Here is a 17,797-nt window from a genome sequence, read left to right on the forward strand (position 1 = left end):
GGGTTAGTACATATAGAGATATCTGAACTTGTATCTATTTAGTAATTAAACCTTTTTTATCTGATTAATATCTAAACTTGAAAATTACAAGTTAATTTATATATTTTTTAAGTAATAATACTATTTCAGCACTATATAAATATTTTATCAACAAAAAAATAACCAAATGAGTTACGAATTTCTAAGTAAGGTTAGATTTAATTTAGGTTAGAAAGAAAAAATAGTTACAAAGTATATGTTAACTCTGTATATATTAATCTACAAGAAAAGATTGTATCAAATTGTGATTCTACGTTATTTCTATCCATATTCCTTTCTAATAAGAGAATAACAAATCAGATTTTTCTTCTTATTTTTAAAAATTAAGAGAAAAAATTTAATTTATTATTTTCCTATTAAAAATAAATAAAAATGACATGGAATTTCAATATCGTACAGGCCCTTCTCTTAATCCACACAAAAGTAAAAAAACCTAAAACAGCCTCCTAAAACGGTGGGCGACTCCAAACAAGAAAAAGTCATAAGCAAGGCTTACGATACGCTACTCTAATTTCTTTCATCCAGATCAGATCATCGCCAAACCCGCCATCTTCAGTTCCCGCAGAACTAAATCTCCTCCCAAACCTCTTAAATTTTACTTTTATTCAAACCCCTCCATGGCCTCCCCTTCCGATCACTCTAATTCGTAAGTCTTTTCGAAAATTCTCCATTTTTCTTAAATTTCCCCCCATATGTTTGTTAACCATCTTTCGTTTTCTTCTTTTCTGATTCTCGCCACTACGTTTTAATATTACTTTTTCAATATCTATTCATAGGGAAGTTGTTTATAGGAGGCAGAACAAAGGACCCCCTTTCAAGTTCCTAGTCCCTTTAGTCTATGCCCCTGTTCTCCCTTTAAGTAAGTCTACAATCTCTCTTGTTCTCCCCTTTTTGGGTGATTTTGATACCTCGGTTTTGTTTTTCAGATATTAATCTTTTATGGGTTCTTAATTCTTTTTGCCTTTGTCAGTTCGACTTTCTTTGAGGAAGAACCCAGTTTTAAGGGACCGACTGTTTACTATTGTGTTGGCTGGGGCTTTTATTCATGGTTCTTATTTGGTGTATCCTTATTATTTGTTGCCTTATTTTGCTTTAATTACTGTACCTGATTGTTGGTTCTCTGTTTCTCCCCCTTCCTCTTAATCATTCGTGCTTAAATTGTTGAGTGGCTGCTACTGCATATTCTTTTATGTGCTCCTAGTCTTTATGTAAATTGGAGAATCTTGTTCCATTTTCTATGATCTGAACGCTGTATGCTCTACACTTACATCAGTATTCCCAGTTTTGACTGTTTACAAGTATTGAGTTCAATGATGGCATGTGTGTTGTCTAATAAAATTGGTTCAATGGCATGTGTGTTGTCTAATAAAATTGGTTCAACGTTAATGTATTGATAAATTACGGACCTGGGTATTTGGCTGAATGATAGGTGCATGTATATTCCAGCTTTAAAAAGTTGGCTTTCCACATATCTTGCAATGATGTCTACATGTGACTTATTATCAATAGGAGGTCATTTGTTTTCAACAATACATGTGTCTCTACAATGCATCATGCAGGTGTTGCCTTTGAGAGATTAATTCATTGGATTGTAAAGAATGGGGATGCATATAAGCAAGATTGGGCTTTCTATTTGGATTCTTTATGCCTTTGAAGAATTTGTTTGGTGAGGAAAAATAAGGAAAAGCATTAAATCATCAGTATATCGGTTTCTCAAATGTTTTAAACTGAAAATTGATTCCCGTGAACTCCAATTCGTTTCATTGATTGTTAAGAGTGCCATTGCTTTTGGATATATAGGGATTTTTTTAAAGAATTTTTTATAAGGGGGTAGATGTGTGGTGCAAGAGCCAAGAAATATTAGAAGATCATATTTTCTCACCAGTAGTAATGAAAATAGCCACAAGTAATCTAAATGTTAAAATTTATACCTTATGCTTATGCTGCCAGCTAAATTAATGCTCTATAACCAAGCAGACGATGATTGATTTCTATCTTATGAATCTAATATGCCTTCATTGATGTTCTGTCCTTGGGAAGCAGTGCATTCTATTTTTAAAAGTCATGCTACAACCTATCTCACGTCACTTTAAGGTGCAAACTTATAATAATCACATTTGTAAAAGCAATGCCTTTGTGTTCCCGATTATTTTGTGGTGAGGCATCTCTCCAAGAGAAGGAAAAGGTTTAATTGTACTGTGTTATCCTCGTCTTACTTATTAAAATGTGTTTCAAGGGAATGTTTCTCTTCCTTTTCACTTGAACAACAAACAAGAAACGTAAAATGCATTTCAATATAGATGTGTGAGAACTGTGCAAGAGAGAGACATGCATTGAGAATTACAATATTGACTCTCTTAATTGTTCAATTTATTTGACATTTAGCTTACAGCCTTGTTTTGCTTAATATTAATTGTATGCTGAACATTTTCTCATATAGAACTTGTTCACTCTGGCTCCTAATAAAATTGCATACTTACATGCTACATGAGATGGAAAATTTACCAGTCATCTTTCTTTTTTTCCTTCTGTTGGGGATTGGGTGGTGGGAGGAGGCAATCGGGAAATCTGTGATATGCCTTTTAAAAACATGACACTCATATAATAATTCATGGTTTTACAACAAGCTAGGAAATCTGGAGTCAGTTTATAATTGAGTTCTGTATTGTTCCATTAAATACATCTGCATTAGTTAACTTTGTCATTTAGTTATGCTCCTTGTTCTCTGCTTTTCCTCTTCTGGTTTCTTTTCCTTAATAAATTTGCAGTTCGGATCTATATGATGCTGAGAGCAAGTGAACATTGCAGAGTCTGGCTTGAGGAACTGATTACCCCTCTAATAATTATTCTTCTATTATGCCTTAGAACAAGTTTGAATTGTATTCTTCTCATTCCTTTCGTTGTGGGATGATAATTTGTATCTCACAGTTGTAATCAAGTTAGGCGTAAGATTTAAAGCTTCATATTACGGAATTAGTTTCAATTTTAAAGAGAAATAAGATTGAGTGAGCTGCTTTTTTGTTAAACTGTAATTTCTTTATCGAATGTGATAGATGTGCAGGTCACGTCTATGCATTAGAAGCCAGAACTACAATGCTGTGAACTCTGCCTGGTATTACAAGGTGAAATCGTTAGGTTTTAACGTTTTTAAAGAGGAAAAAAAAAACCAAACTACCATCCATACATTATTCATTGCTGATATGCATCATTATCAAGCAAGTAGTTATGTGGTATCGTATACATGAATTGCTTTGCTTCTAACTTTTGGGTGTGTAGGTTGGGTTTGAAGAGGAAAGGGAAAACAAGTGGTGGGTAGTTGTGTGGTGGTGCAGTGTTAAAAGTGGCGGCGTGATTCTTGCTTTCATTGTCACGCAATTTTCATGCTTGGGAAATTTGCAAGTAGTACGTGGATCTTTTAAAGAGAAACCCTTGACGATGCCAAAGGGGTGTTCTTTGACAACCCTTTTTGTTTTTTTTTTTTTACCTCTGGTGCTTATTTGCGTATGCGAGGATGGTTTGAAAAAGAAGGCAAAGTTTAACCATAAAAACTTCGAATGGACAAAGAAAGAGATGCATTATTTGCCGTTGAATTTAACGTGAAAAAAGAAAGCAACTTTATAATTACATGATGAATCAAATATTATTTGACATGTTGGATTTTGAGATGATATTTTTCCGCTCTCCTCTTGTTTTTATCCTATCCCTACGAGGCAGCCAAATATAATGGGAACAATTGAAAGAGAACTTAGCATATTACTATTATCTTTTTGGGTACGAAGCATATACCTATTTTTGATACTTGAATGGGCCTTAGTTAGCATATTTGGAGAATCTTTGACGGCTTATCGACAACTACCGTGGGTCTGGGATCCCGAACAACAATAAAGCAATGCAACATCTTAACACCATTTTGAATCCTTCATTTCTTCGCTGTTTAAGAGCAATTGAAATCTGCAGGTTAGGTCGTGACATATATGAATCAAATTCACAATTTACAAAATATTCATATCAGATATTCAGTAATTACGCATCATCATCCTGGAATATTCATTATCTAACAAAAAAATTTCAGTCCTTTGATAAGAATAATGAAAAATGGACATACAACCGTAAGGAAGAAAATAAATAATAGGTACAAATTTTAGCGGTGAATGGCGGAAGAGTGTCATAGAGCCTAGCGATCCTTGAAATCGGAAGCGAGTCGAGAAGCGATGGCTGAATGGTACATAATGTCGTGAAATGAGGAGGTGGTGGTAGTCATCATACGGAGCTGCCTGGCCTTATCTTCCGTGAAGCGAGCCGGGGAAAACTTTGTTCTGGCCCATTTTTGTCCCACGTCCGTTAGCGATTCGCCTTGGCGTCTTTGCTTCAGCTCAGTTTTGTTATCGGAATCAATGTAGTCGGGGTCGGACGGTAATCCAAACAGCGGTGCCCACCAGTTGGTCGGGGTAGATAACGTAGTAGTCCTCCGGCGGTCGGAGTCCGGCTTAAGGTGAGCAGGAATAGCAGAGGCGTGGATTCTGGCGGGACGGAAAGTGAAAAGATGGGTAGCCATCAACAAGCGGGGGCTAATGGGAATAGCGAGAAATTGGAAGAGAGTGAAAAGTGAAACATGAGAATGAAGATGTTATATACAAAAAAGATGGCGGAGGTCCTCGGATGTTATATGATCGCGTTGACTATTTTACCCTCTTTGTTTCCCATTTTTTGATATAGGAATAGGATTACCATTTATTTATTTAGCATTTTTTTTTCTTTTCTTTATTTAATTAGTTTGCATAAGATTTTTTTTCTAAGAAAATAGAAGACTTCAATAGTGACTTTGGACCACTTTTGACCAGCTTGCACCGCTCATCCGCTGTTTATGGGTTATGGTTTAGCCTATTCTATTCAACATCAAACATGTCTTGTGAGATATCTTAAGTTTAGAATATACACTAGATTACTTCATTTTCCTTTACATTGTTTGCTTTACCTTTGCGAATTTATGAGTGAGAAGGAAGCATTAGATAATTAGGCCAAGGAGAGACCAAATAAATTTTAAAATTTAATTAAAAATTTTATCGTACATTCTTTTGACACGGGTTTAAATTGTGTTACCCCATCTCACCTTTAATAAATATTGTATAAAAATAATTTAAAAATCCAATCGCTTGATTCGTCGAGTGGGGATTGCGATGAGGGATGAACGAAACTGCAGTTCTCCTAGAGATTGTGATGGGCTTCTGATTTGACAAGTACAAGAAGTCTCGGGTAAGGAACTGAGAGGTGAACGGCTTGATTGAAGCTTAGGAACTAACATCATGTTTGGTTGGCTGTAATAGTCATTCCATTACTGATCAATTCAGTGATAAATAGTGATTCCTTCGTTTGGTTCACCAAATCATTCATTCTAAGGAATTATCATTTATATTTTTTTTTACAATTTCTCCCATAATAAACATTCCTCACCATACCCAAAGAATAGCCAAGAAATAAAGAAAAAAACTAATATGCCATTGTTTTTGTTTTTGTTAAGCAAGGTAGTAAGTACCGTACTGGTGAGTATATTGTTTTTGTTTTGGTACTGGTACGTACCTGTATCTGCATGTTTTGGTATACCGTTTTAGATTTATTGATATCTTTAAATATTTTTCGCATATACATATTTATAATATAAATTTTAATTTCTTGATAAATTATATATACATCTAAATTCTAGTTTCTATTTTGATTAAAAATAAATTATATATTAGGATACCCACTGCGATTGCCATGTTATCTAGAACATTATGGAGTTTGGCAGGTGACAGAGTGCACGTAGGGAGAATATGTGGGTAATATAATGGGAAGTGTGTTGAGATAGGACACGGTTGGAGGGTACAACACTGTTGGACTGATGGGAAGCTACCTGTTGAATTACGAAGATCCTCTAATAGGTAGGCTTAGGAGTATAGCATCTATTACCACCCTGCCAAGGGATCTTTACATAAGTTCTGATGGCAATGTGCTGAAATCATGTTTTGGCCCAAATGATTATGGCGATTTCTGGGCTTAGGCCCGACACCTATTATTTATATATTAAATTATGATAAATTACGACTAGATGAAAATATTTATATAATAAAATTATAAAAAATTATAGGTGGTTTTTATTTAAATGGTAAAGTTAAATTAACGAAGAATATGATGTTTTGGGTTCAAATACTTTAATTTTTTTAAGTTTATCAAAATATAAAAAGATGGATTCCCTCAAAATAATATTTTTTGCTTTGTAAAAGAAATAGGCTTTTAGTAATTTACTGATTGAGTTAGGACCCATTTGATAGATGACACCATATCAATCACCCTTTTAATGTGTAATATAGAAACTAGATTAATAGTATATTCACGGTATGAGTGAATTTTTTTAACAAATATATATTTTTTAAAACTCACATAAAAATCAATTCATGCTTTAGCTACAACAATAACGTTAATTATTTATGGCATAATGTCAAATTTAACTCTCAAAGTTTACATATTGTCAATTGAGCCCTTCTTATTTTGAGCTAAATTTAGCCCTCCACTGTCTAAAGAGAGTCGAATTAAACCATTTACCTTTCACAAAAGGTTGAATTGTTATTTTTTAACGGAAATACTGACTAAAGCATTAAATTTTTAAACATGGCAGCCTGCATGGCAATCCACATGTACTTCATGTTATTATTATTATTTTTAAAAAATTATGAACACATTATGATTTTTTTGAATTTTAAGTTTTTATATTTTTTAAATTATTTGTTGATGTGACATATAAAACAAATAGTGTCATGCCAACATGAAGTGCACATGCCATATCAACATTGTTAAAAAAATTAATATTTTTGTCAGCATTTCTTTAAAAAATGTGATTTAACATTTTTTAAAAGATTAATGATCAAATTTATCTCAAAAAAAGAATAAGGACCAGACTAAAAAAAATGCAAACAATGAGGGCTAAAATTGTTATTACGCCATTATTTATCGTTCATGGTGTTTCGAGTTCAAATTTTATTAATTTATTATATAAAAAATCATAAAATATAACTTAATATGTAAAAAAATAATTTAATAAATCCATATCTCAAATTAATCCGTAACACTTAAAATAACTACAAACACATTATTTCCTTCCACAAAATATACATGCCTCTAAACCCATGTGATAAGCCAATAATTCACATCTTAACCCAAATTCAGTGTCTCGGTTACATTGGGGATGAAATTTAAAATACTACAAATAACATTAAATAGGTTATTTATACCTTTTTTTTAATGTAATAAAATAATAAATGAGAAAATATTTAGTTTATTATCAATGCTTTTAAACTCTACACATAAAATCAAGAAATTGACAGTTCATTATTGTTACAGATACAAAGGCAAGGTAGGGCATGTGGAAAAACATTAATTAAATTAGGTGACTTAAAACATTGTGTATTAATGAATAAACTCACATTTAATGAATTTTATGAGGTCAAGCTCGAAACATATTGTCTCAATTAAAAAAAAAAGACACTTTAATTTTAATAATTATTCAGACTTTGTATTTATTTCTAATTTGACCACAAGTCATTACGTATGGGCATATTTGACTTTTGGTTTATATCCCGAAATGTATGAATTATATTACACTTGTGAATTTAATTTTTAATGGTAATAATAAAATATGAGGTTTCACATTTAAATTTAGGGTTTAAATCGAGTGGGAAGTGTTATATTCATCGTACATTTAATAAAATTTAAGCGACTTTAAACTTTGAGACAAGACGTCATGTAACAGTGGATAAAAACTTAAAAAACAGAAATTGCTAAGCCAATTTTAACATTCACTGAATCAGACAAATTCATGCAATTGTGGAGCAGGCAATTTCGCACGATTTGGCTTCCCTGTCTTAATATTGGATTGGTGGAGAAGAATCTATCAAGGAAAACACATGTTTTCCAAACGTTTCCAATATGTTGGTTCATGAAATCAGTTTGGACCAAACTCCTTCCTTTCGTCTTTGTTTTCTTTTATATAAATTTAATTTACTCTAATCCTTTTCCACTTTTTCTTTTATATAATGTTAGGGCTAAAAATGGGATAATACAGTTTGAATACGTATCAAACAAATGTCTGACAAGAGATATTTAATCACCATTTCATTCAAGTTAAAAGACTCAACTTTTAAAATCGAAAGACATATAATCTTTTAAACTTTTAAAATTAAAAGACATTATGTATTTAAATATGTTCGAATTTATAATTTTTTAAGAAAGGGAACGATAATTAAATTAAACTAAATAAGAGTTTGATACATAGGTACCCTTGAGCATCATCTATAAGTAAATGGGCTAAACAAACGAGTGAGGTAGAACACAAACAAAAATAGTCATTCACAACAAGAATATCCGAGGGAGAGGAAGGTTGAAATTTACTCCACAAACAAGCAAGTGCATCTGCACATTTGTTCCCTTCACAAAAGACATGCATTAATGAGTTAGAACTCATAGAATGGAGGACATCCTGCAACGAGTTATCAGAGGAGAAAACAAAATATTAGTAACAAAGCTACTTTTCATAAAGTGTATATCTGTGGTAGCATCCACTTCTATCAGTAATTAAAGACCATCTCGAAGGGTCCATAATTTCACTTCAACACTGGTTGCTCTCGAGATAAAAAGATAGGATCCGAAAATCCAATTCCTAAGATGGTCATGAATGAGGGTCCCTACTCCGGCCCTCCTTGGAGTACCAAGGGATGAGCCATTCGTGTTCAATTTAAACTAGTCGTCTACTAAAGGTTTCCAAGAAACAGGGAAAAGCTTAGGAGGGATGATAAGTGCTAAAAGTAATATGTTTTAATCTCGTTCTTAATACGTTTTTGGGTGATTATTCGATGTAAATTGTGAATTTTATGCTCCAAATCCTTTAGATTCATGTTTTTATACTTAAGAGAGCATTTGAGAGCAAAAGGAGCAAAAAACGAGTGAAAATCGAAAAATTGGAGTGAGTTACAGGAGCCACACGTACTGGATACACGGGTTGTCACACGACCATGTGCCAGACCACGTGAAAATCGTGAATCGCACTCCAAACTTGCAGGAAAGTGCATTTTTTAGGTTTTTCGAGTATTTTAAGACCTATTTATGAAAAAAATAATAAAATATGAGGGAGCCGTCATAGAATATTCAAGAAAACAAATCGAAAAACACCATTGAAGCAGATTCTAAAGCAGATTTCCATCAAAATTGAAGATTCTCTTTTGATTTCTTTGGAGATTATCATAAGTTTTTTTATTTCTTGTGGTTATACTGTGTTTTGGATGTTTTTATTTGCTAGCATGAACTAATTTTCTAAATATCTAGGGGAGATGAATCCTATGATGAATTCTGTTATTTGATTTTTATTTTTACGCAATAAATACTTGGGTCTTGTCCCCAATTATGTGTGCTTAATTCTTGGTTTAATATTTCTAGGCTATTAATCCATGTTTGATGTGCTTAAATCAGAGGAGGATAAACCCTGTTTAAGAGTAGATCTAGCGTAATTGAGTGGAGTTGCATGCAATCTTAGAAATATGATGATATAAATCTACCGGATTAGATTCAAATCTATTAGGGGGATCCATAGATTGAGTTAATGCGAAAATAGGGGTTTTAATTATAAAGAAATTTCAATTAATCAAATTAGAGTCCGTTGCTCTTAGTCTTAAAGAGAGATATTAGCATAATTTAGGGATTTCTACGGATCAAGATATTAAGATAAGAAATTGCGTAATATAGATTGATAATGACAGATGAAGTCTAGGTGGATTCTTTCCTAGGTATTGTCTCGCTTTTTGGTTGTTAATCGATTATTTTCTTGATTTGTTATTTGTCGTGTTCTTTAGTTAATTAATTTAGTTAATTTTAGTTTTAATCAAACAGTATAATTTGTCGGTTATATAATAGAAAGACGATAATTACTAGTAATTTTAGTCTTTATGGGAGTAATATCTGTGCTCACCATAGCTATACTATTAATTGGTAGATGCACTTGCCTTAGTCAGATTTATAGTTGATTTCCTACATCAAGGGCCTTGGATTTTGATTGGAGAAGATAGTGCAATGAATTCACCAACACTCGCAACAACTCTCTGAACAAATCCTTTAAAGAGTCTAGATTGACCAAAAACTAGAGCATTTCGACATAGCCAAATTTTCCATGAGGAAAAGGTTAATACAATGGGCCAAGGGACTTGGGGGCTCCAAACCTAGTTATTGGAGGAGATATTAGCTCGAATCCAGTCATCCCAAGTATCAAAACAAAGAAGGGTGAAATTAAAGTGAGCAAAAACAGAATCTCATAATTGCTTTGAGCGTTGGCAGTCTTGGAGGAGACGTTGAATACTCTCCAGGGCACATTCGCAAGGAGGGCACAAAATTGGGATATCTAAACCACGCTGAGCAATGAACTGTTTCGTTGGGAGAGCTTGGTTAAAACTTCAAATTGAAATCCGGTTGGCATTAAAACGATCTAGAAATTGAAATCCAATAGCTGCATTTTTTTAGATTTTATATATATATATAAAATATTCATAATTCATAAAAAGAATAGTTTTTATTGCCGAGTTATATAAATTCAATCAAATACTTAAAAAATAATATTTTAAAATTATTATATATATAGAATGATAAAAAAAATTACCACAGCCGTTTGGACTTCAATATTGTAATGATCACACCAGCCGACCTTCTTAATATAGGGAAAAAAAGGGGCCTTCTTTGTATTCGTAAAGTAGAAATGAATGAATAATTAATTAGTCCACTAATTCACATCTACATGTTACTTGTAATATTTTGTGAAATTCCTTTTCAGGAAGGAAATAGTCAACTCTTTTTTGGCCTTTCGACTTAGAAACTTGGACAGCTTGAGAGGGCATGAGTCATATAGCCACGCTTGACCTTAATATTATTAATAATTTCAAGAAATGCCAAGTGAATATATTCTAAATTCTAAAAATTTGTCTAAAAAAGGGAATAGTTAAATAAATAGGGAACCTAACACTTGCCATATATGGAAACAACAGTGATAAAAAAAAGTTTCTCGCATAAGTTTTTAAATTATTATTCCACTGACAGGTTTTTCAAGAATCATTAGGATTTAAAAGAGTCACACACTGCTGTAGTCTAGTTTTATTAATTCAATACTGTTGAATCGTGAAACTGAATCCTTTGAATTGATTATTCATTATAAATAGTAAGTAGATATGATTTGATAATAATACCAAACTGAGTCAGAAAACAAGGCTTATAAATAATCTAGAGATTTAAAACATTATAGGAAAGGGCCACAAGTGAGTGCGTCTTTGAAGGAGAAGAAGGTGGGGGTGAGAGAGAGAGAAGACTTCAACTATGGATAGTCTGATTAGGAACAAAGGCGTATTTCGGGTGTCAGTGTGTGGACAAGAAGAGGTTGAACATCTCTCTAGAGAGAGTAGCCAATACAGTCTATCCACCGGCATACTTCCTTCGCTTGGTGCCCGAAGTAACCGTAGGGTCAAGCTCAGGAGTTCCATCATTTCTCCTTATGATCGCCGTTACAGGTCCATATAACAAAACCTTCGTTTTTTTCTTCTGTTGTTTGTAATTCTGGGTTTTTTTTTTCTTTTTTTGATTGATGAGCTAATCACCTTCTCTAAAAGTTTTAGAACTCTGGGTTCTTCTTTTTTTTTAAAAAAAAAATTCCCTTAATGTTGACTTAAGGGGTCTGTTATGGGGGGATTACGATCATCATGCGTATAATAAATTCCTTTTTTGTTTTCGGGAAAATCACGGCATTGAATCTCGTAAAACTTGTTTTGGAAAATACAAAGTAAAACAAATCCATCTTATTTGCTGAGTTGTTCAATGTTATTTACGTCTTGCTTACACTTGTTCTTTGCGAGAAAAGCAAAGAGAGTATTCTGTTCACAATATTCCATGCGACTATGAGGCTGATTTTTACATTAACGCCATTCTTTGGAATCTCGGCTTACAAAAGTTTGTTCCTTTTCGGGTTTTTATTTATTTTTCTTTCATTTTTCTCTATTTTAATTTTCTTTCGGTCCTTGACTTTTTTGCCTTTTGTTTTCTTGTTTGCCATCTGTTTTCTTCCTTATTCTTATCCTTGATATCGTTTATTTTATTTTATTTTGTTGTTGTTATTAGTACTATTATGGTTTTATTATACTTGTTGTTGGGGGGTATATATGAAAAAGGACTAGTCTGACATCAGAATCTCTAATGGTGCTGTGGTTAAATGATTGAACTTATTACTGATACTACTTTGTTATGTTAATTTGTTTCTTTGGTTTGAAAGGTAATAAGCAAATTCAAAGTCCATAAAAAGGATTAAATGATGACTGGAATTTATATAATTATATTGACTCTTGCAGGGTATGGGAGACTTTTTTGATTATTCTGGTAGTCTACACAGCTTGGGTATCACCCTTTGAATTTGGATTCATTAGAAAACCAGAAGCACCACTCTCCATTATTGATAACGTTGTTAATGGATTCTTTGCCTTGGATATTGTCCTTACCTTCTTTGTTGCATACCTTGATAAAGCTACCTATCTACTCATTGATGATCCAAAGAAGATTGCTTGGAAATATGCTAGTTCCTGGTTGGCTTTTGATATTATATCCACAATACCATCTGAATTAGCTCAAAAGTTCTTCCCTAGGCGACTGCACTCTTATGGCTTATTTAATATGCTTCGCCTTTGGCGTCTCCGTAGAGTTAGTGCCTTGTTTTCCAGGTATCACCTAACTCTCTAACTTCAATAATTGTGAGAGTTCTGTTTATTGTTCTCCACTTGTTTGATTGTGGCATGTCTTATTGCTGCTTTTTCAATAGATTGGAGAAGGACAAGAACTACAACTACTTTTGGGTTCGATGTGCTAAACTTGTTTGTGTGAGTACAACAAAAAAGATACGAGACAATTAACCCTGAATTTTATTTCTATTAATGCAGCATTCATGAGGCTCTGGATGGTTCTTTTGCAGGTTACACTTTTTGCTGTTCATTGTGCCGGATGCTTCTATTATCTTATAGCTGCACAGTATCATGATCCGGAAAGAACATGGATTGGAGCATCTCTGGGAGAAAATTTCCACGAACAGAGCTTGTCTATTCGATATGTGACATCGATGTACTGGTCCATCACTACACTGACTACTGTTGGCTATGGGGATTTGCATCCTGTGAATACTAGGGAGATGATATTTGACATTTTCTACATGCTTTTCAACCTCGGATTGACAGCATATTTGATTGGTAACATGACAAACTTGGTTGTCCATGGAACCAGTCGAACTAGAAGATTTGTGAGTGACATCATTATAGTTTATCTAGCTAATCAACTAGCTTCGAGTTATTTTTTCTTTTCGATATGGGTGTGTTAACTTTTGAGTTACCTTAATTCTGCTATTTTGTTCTCGCCGATACTGGATTTTCTTCGATAGTCTTGTTTGTGTTTTTGGCTCTCAGAGGGATACCATTCAAGCTGCCACAAGTTTTGCTCAAAGAAATCAATTGCCTCCCCGCCTACAAGATCAGATGCTTGCACATTTATGTCTGAAGTTCAGGACAGATTCGGAGGGGCTGCAGCAGCAAGAGACTCTCGATGCCCTTCCCAAAGCCATCCGATCAAGCATTTCTCATTATCTTTTCTACTCTCTTATGGATAAGGTGTACTTGTTTCGTGGCGTTTCTAATGACTTACTTTTTCAGCTGGTAATACAGTGGAAACAATGCTTATGCTTTTGTACTGAAATTCTCTTCTTTAGTTTTCTTCTTTTCAACATCTTTATCCATCTTTATGAATAAATGTCTTAAGGTATCAGAGATGAAAGCTGAATATTTTCCTCCAAAAGAAGACATTATCCTGCAGAATGAAGCACCTACAGATTTCTACATCCTTGTCACCGGTGCTGTGGTAAAAAGCCTTGTTTCTTGTTCAAATTTCTGGTTATTCCGTTTTAGGATTTATGATATCCTATTGAAACTTAATTTTGTTTCTCAAAGTAGTCACTGATGTTTTGTATTGCTCCCCAGGATCTAGTGATTCTAAAAAATGGAGTAGAACAGGCAAGTTGCATTGCTCAAACACTAGCCTTATCGATCAGTAATCGATTAATGGATGCCAACTGAATCAAATGCCAATTGGTTTCAGGTTGTTGGAGAGGCAAATACAGGTGATATCTGTGGTGAGATAGGTGTACTTTGTTATAGACCGCAGCTCTTCACGATACGCACAAAACGATTGTGCCAACTACTACGTCTAAACCGTACTACATTCCTTAATATCATTCAGGCCAATGTTGGAGATGGGACCATAATCATGAATAATCTCCTTCAGGTATACCTCATGTACTTAATGACATAACCTGACTAAAATTATCCAATAAATTGCTTTAACCTTAATGTCATTGAACAATGTAAGCAGTAAATTATCAAAGATTGTTCCATTATGATGGAATGGGGAAGGCCCCATGAAGAAAAAGCTTTTTACATGTTCTGAACTATTGAAATTCTTTTTTGGGCAGCATTTGAAAGACATGAATGATCCAATTATGCAAGGAGTCTTAATTGAAACGGAAAACATGCTAGCTCGTGGGAGAATGGATCTACCTCTCAATCTTTGCTTCGCGGCACTCCGGGGAGATGATCTGTTGTTGCATCAGCTATTGAAAAGGGGGCTTGACCCTAATGAGTCAGACAACAGCGGAAGAACAGCTCTGGTTTGTTACACTCTTTTCAGCTATTGATTTGGTCATCTCCTCAATTCTTTAGTACTGCAGCAGCGCTAATCTTATTTTATTTTCTATAAAATTAGCATATAGCAGCATCGAAAGGAAGTGAGAACTGTGTTCTTCTTTTGCTGGATTATGGTGCAGATCCTAACAGCAAAGGTACTCTCCAGTCTGTCTTGTTGAATTTTGTTTTCCTCTAGGCAATTCTTGCGGTTCTTAGTTCATTACTCTCACAGGTACCCTTGATAGCTAATGTGGAAATTCTTAACAAATATTAAATCATTGCATGCACATCAGTTACTTGTCAATTCATTTTAACATTTATTTATTTGTATAATTTAGATGAATAATGGTGTTATGTGTTGACTTCTGCACATGCTAGGGGGAAAATAATCATATTACCTATCCAAATAAAAAAACAAACCCCATATGTTGATTTATTAACCCACATTACACCTCCAAAACTGAAAAGCTCTTCTACTTTGAAGCCGGTTTCCTAAAATAACTAAGGAGTTAAAAGAAATGTTTTACTTTGCTTTATAATGTCTGGTACAAATACCTTTTGGGTTTTTTCTTCTTCTTTTGTACAAATGGAACTGCAACTTGAGATAGGGGAAGAGCTGCACTTGCAGATGTTGGGATTTGAACCCCAAACCTGTTGGATGTCACCATTCAAAGACAATTGTATAAACCAATTGAGCTAAGCTCTGAATTCTGCTCTTCAGGTTTTAATATTGCCCAACAACTGTTTGATGTCATCCTCATTTTTTTAAGTCAGTTATTGTCCTAACATGAAGTCATATATATATATATATAAACAAAGAGCCCAAAAATGTCAAACAAGATTATCTTGTCAAGTGTTTATATAGTTGACTTTTCTGTTTTATAACATGTCACTGTTTATGAATCTATGGGTGTAGGAATTCATGTTTGTTACTTCATGCTATAAATTTGCACTCGCCATTAGATAGAACAGCCAAAATACTTATTTGGTTTGAACCTTTCAAGATACTCGGTCAACCGTTTCTTCGAGCAATAGGAAATGCTTTGAGTTTTACTTTATGATTCCACTGATTTGTTTGATTTTTATGCAGATTCGGAAGGAAGTGTCCCACTATGGGAAGCAATGTTAGCTGGCCATGATAAAGTGGCCCAACTGCTGAAGGATAACGGGGGGAACATCAATGCTGGAGATGTAGGCCACTTTGCGTGCACTGCTGCCGAGCAGAATAACTTATACTTGCTCAAGGAAATTGTTCGTTATGGGGGCGACGTCACATGCCCGAGGAACAATGGTTACACAGCTCTTCATGTTGCTGTTTGTGAAGACAACATTGAAATAGTCAAGTTCCTTTTGGAACTAGGTGCTGACATCGACCAACCTGATGTTCATCATTGGACCCCAAGGGATTTAGCTGAGCAACAAGGACATGAAGAAATAAAGATGATATTTGAATCAAGTAAAGAAAAGAAACCCCAATCTGTCATGCCGGTTCCAGAGAAGCAGCAAACACGTTATCTTGGGAGGTTTACTAGCGAGCCGGTCATTCTGCCTGCAGAAACCACGGAAACAGATGGATCCTGGAGCCAATCCCGTCCGAGGCGTAGGACTAGTAACTTCCACAACTCTCTGTTTGGGGTAATGTCATCTGCAGGCAACGTGGAGAGTGATTTACTGCTGTCAGTTAATCAACCCAAGGCTGTGAAGCATTCTGTTGTTAACTCTGCTAGAGTGGTAATTAGTTGCCCGGAAAAGGGAGAAACCACCGGAAAACTCATTCTACTTCCGGGGAGCTTTCAGGAGCTACTTGACATTGGTGCTAAGAAATTTGGGATCTTTGGTGCTAAAATTATGTGCTATGGAGCTGAAATTGATGATGTTGAGGTGATTACAGATGGTGACCATCTTGTTTTTGTTAGTGATGATGAAATGCTACAAGAGACCAACAACCAAAGCTCCTAATACGATGCGTTTTCATATGACCATAGCTGCACTTTCTTCTTCCAAATTCCATCTTATATTATCCTGGTTGGGTTTGAGTACCGGACATAGATTTGTCCAACAGAGGTATATTCAAAATTTTGCATGTTCTTTTCATATATTCAAAGGATTATCCTCTCATACCATGTCCTAACATGTATAAAAATAATCCAAATGAGGGATATAAATACTTGGGGGGAAAAAATGAAAAATTCAGGAAACATGGGGTTCCACTGGGCGGAGCTTGAGCGCTACTTTGCAATAATATTTATAAACATTTTACATTTTTCAAATTTAGAATCTGAAAAATCTGAGCTTATCCTTGGTGCGTGCATTGAATAAGGTTTTTTAATTTGTGAACATATCCATGCTATGTAAAGATGTGTAGCTTGGTTCAGCCTCCATTACATTATTTGAACAATTATATTACATTTTCAGGTTGTACCTTCTTGGATGCTAATGCTAATGCTAATCCAGAAGCTTTTTATATATATTTTCCTTGTACACTGAATTATTTAAAAGGTTCAAATGTCTCTCACAACTTTCACTTTGTTATATCCGTGCTCTAGCTTGGATACATGGCAACATGAAGAATGACCCATCACCTTGTATCTTTAGTAGTGACCATCCAGTTGGCCCTCGGTGATGACTGGCCGATTGGTCATACATGAATAGCGACTCACTTTTGGTCTCCAATAAGTCACTTGCTTTTATCCTCCAAAGGGACCATTGAAGGACCACCAATACATAACAATATCGTACTACTATAACAAGAAGAATGTCAAAACAGGACCATATAGTACTACGCTTGACGACAACTGACATGTAATGGACCTGCCACCTAGTCGACCACACAAGTAACCTATCATTCGTATTGTCGTTGACATGTCACTACTAGACAAGGGGACCCCTTATATACACCCCTACACACAAGATATCAAGGATCTTCATCCAAGCATTCCCACCTAATAACTCAGTGTTCTTCAATCTTCCCCACTCCTTTCTCCTTTCTC

The 17,797-nt window shown here is 34.5% G+C and overlaps 3 protein-coding genes across 4 annotated transcripts; 2 read left to right on the plus strand and 1 right to left on the minus strand.

The window, feature by feature from the left end:
• The first annotated feature begins 432 nt into the window (after positions 1-432).
• On the plus strand, positions 433-3,065 carry LOC107901188 (uncharacterized). 2 transcript variants are annotated; one of them, XM_016827087.2, is made up of 4 exons: positions 433-685; positions 816-898; positions 1,010-1,100; positions 2,808-3,065. In XM_016827087.2, the coding sequence occupies exons 1-4, from the start codon at positions 657-659 to the stop codon at positions 2,836-2,838; spliced, it is 234 nt and encodes a 77-aa protein (XP_016682576.1). In that variant the 5' UTR covers positions 433-656; the 3' UTR covers positions 2,839-3,065. The 2 variants fall into 2 exon arrangements, with proteins under 2 accessions (XP_016682576.1, XP_016682575.1); XM_016827086.2 differs by lacking the exon at positions 2,808-3,065 and having other exon boundaries at positions 437-685; positions 1,010-1,314.
• Positions 3,066-3,478: 413 nt separating this feature from the next.
• Positions 3,479-4,855, minus strand: LOC107901187 (uncharacterized). The gene has a single exon (XM_016827085.2). The coding sequence runs from the start codon at positions 4,592-4,594 to the stop codon at positions 4,214-4,216; it is 381 nt and encodes a 126-aa protein (XP_016682574.1). The 5' UTR covers positions 4,595-4,855; the 3' UTR covers positions 3,479-4,213.
• A 6,348-nt stretch (positions 4,856-11,203) lies between these two features.
• Positions 11,204-17,275, plus strand: LOC107901189 (potassium channel AKT1). The gene is made up of 11 exons (XM_016827088.2): positions 11,204-11,609; positions 12,441-12,806; positions 12,905-12,962; positions 13,055-13,375; positions 13,539-13,784; positions 13,888-13,986; positions 14,106-14,138; positions 14,224-14,409; positions 14,597-14,791; positions 14,887-14,962; positions 15,898-17,275. Exons 1-11 carry the CDS (start codon positions 11,419-11,421, stop codon positions 16,764-16,766), a joined length of 2,640 nt encoding a protein of 879 aa, XP_016682577.2. The 5' UTR covers positions 11,204-11,418; the 3' UTR covers positions 16,767-17,275.
• Positions 17,276-17,797: the final 522 nt, after the last annotated feature.

This window comes from Gossypium hirsutum, chromosome D06 (genome assembly GCF_007990345.1).
Source record: "Gossypium hirsutum isolate 1008001.06 chromosome D06, Gossypium_hirsutum_v2.1, whole genome shotgun sequence".
NCBI classification, from domain to species: domain Eukaryota; kingdom Viridiplantae; phylum Streptophyta; class Magnoliopsida; order Malvales; family Malvaceae; genus Gossypium; species Gossypium hirsutum.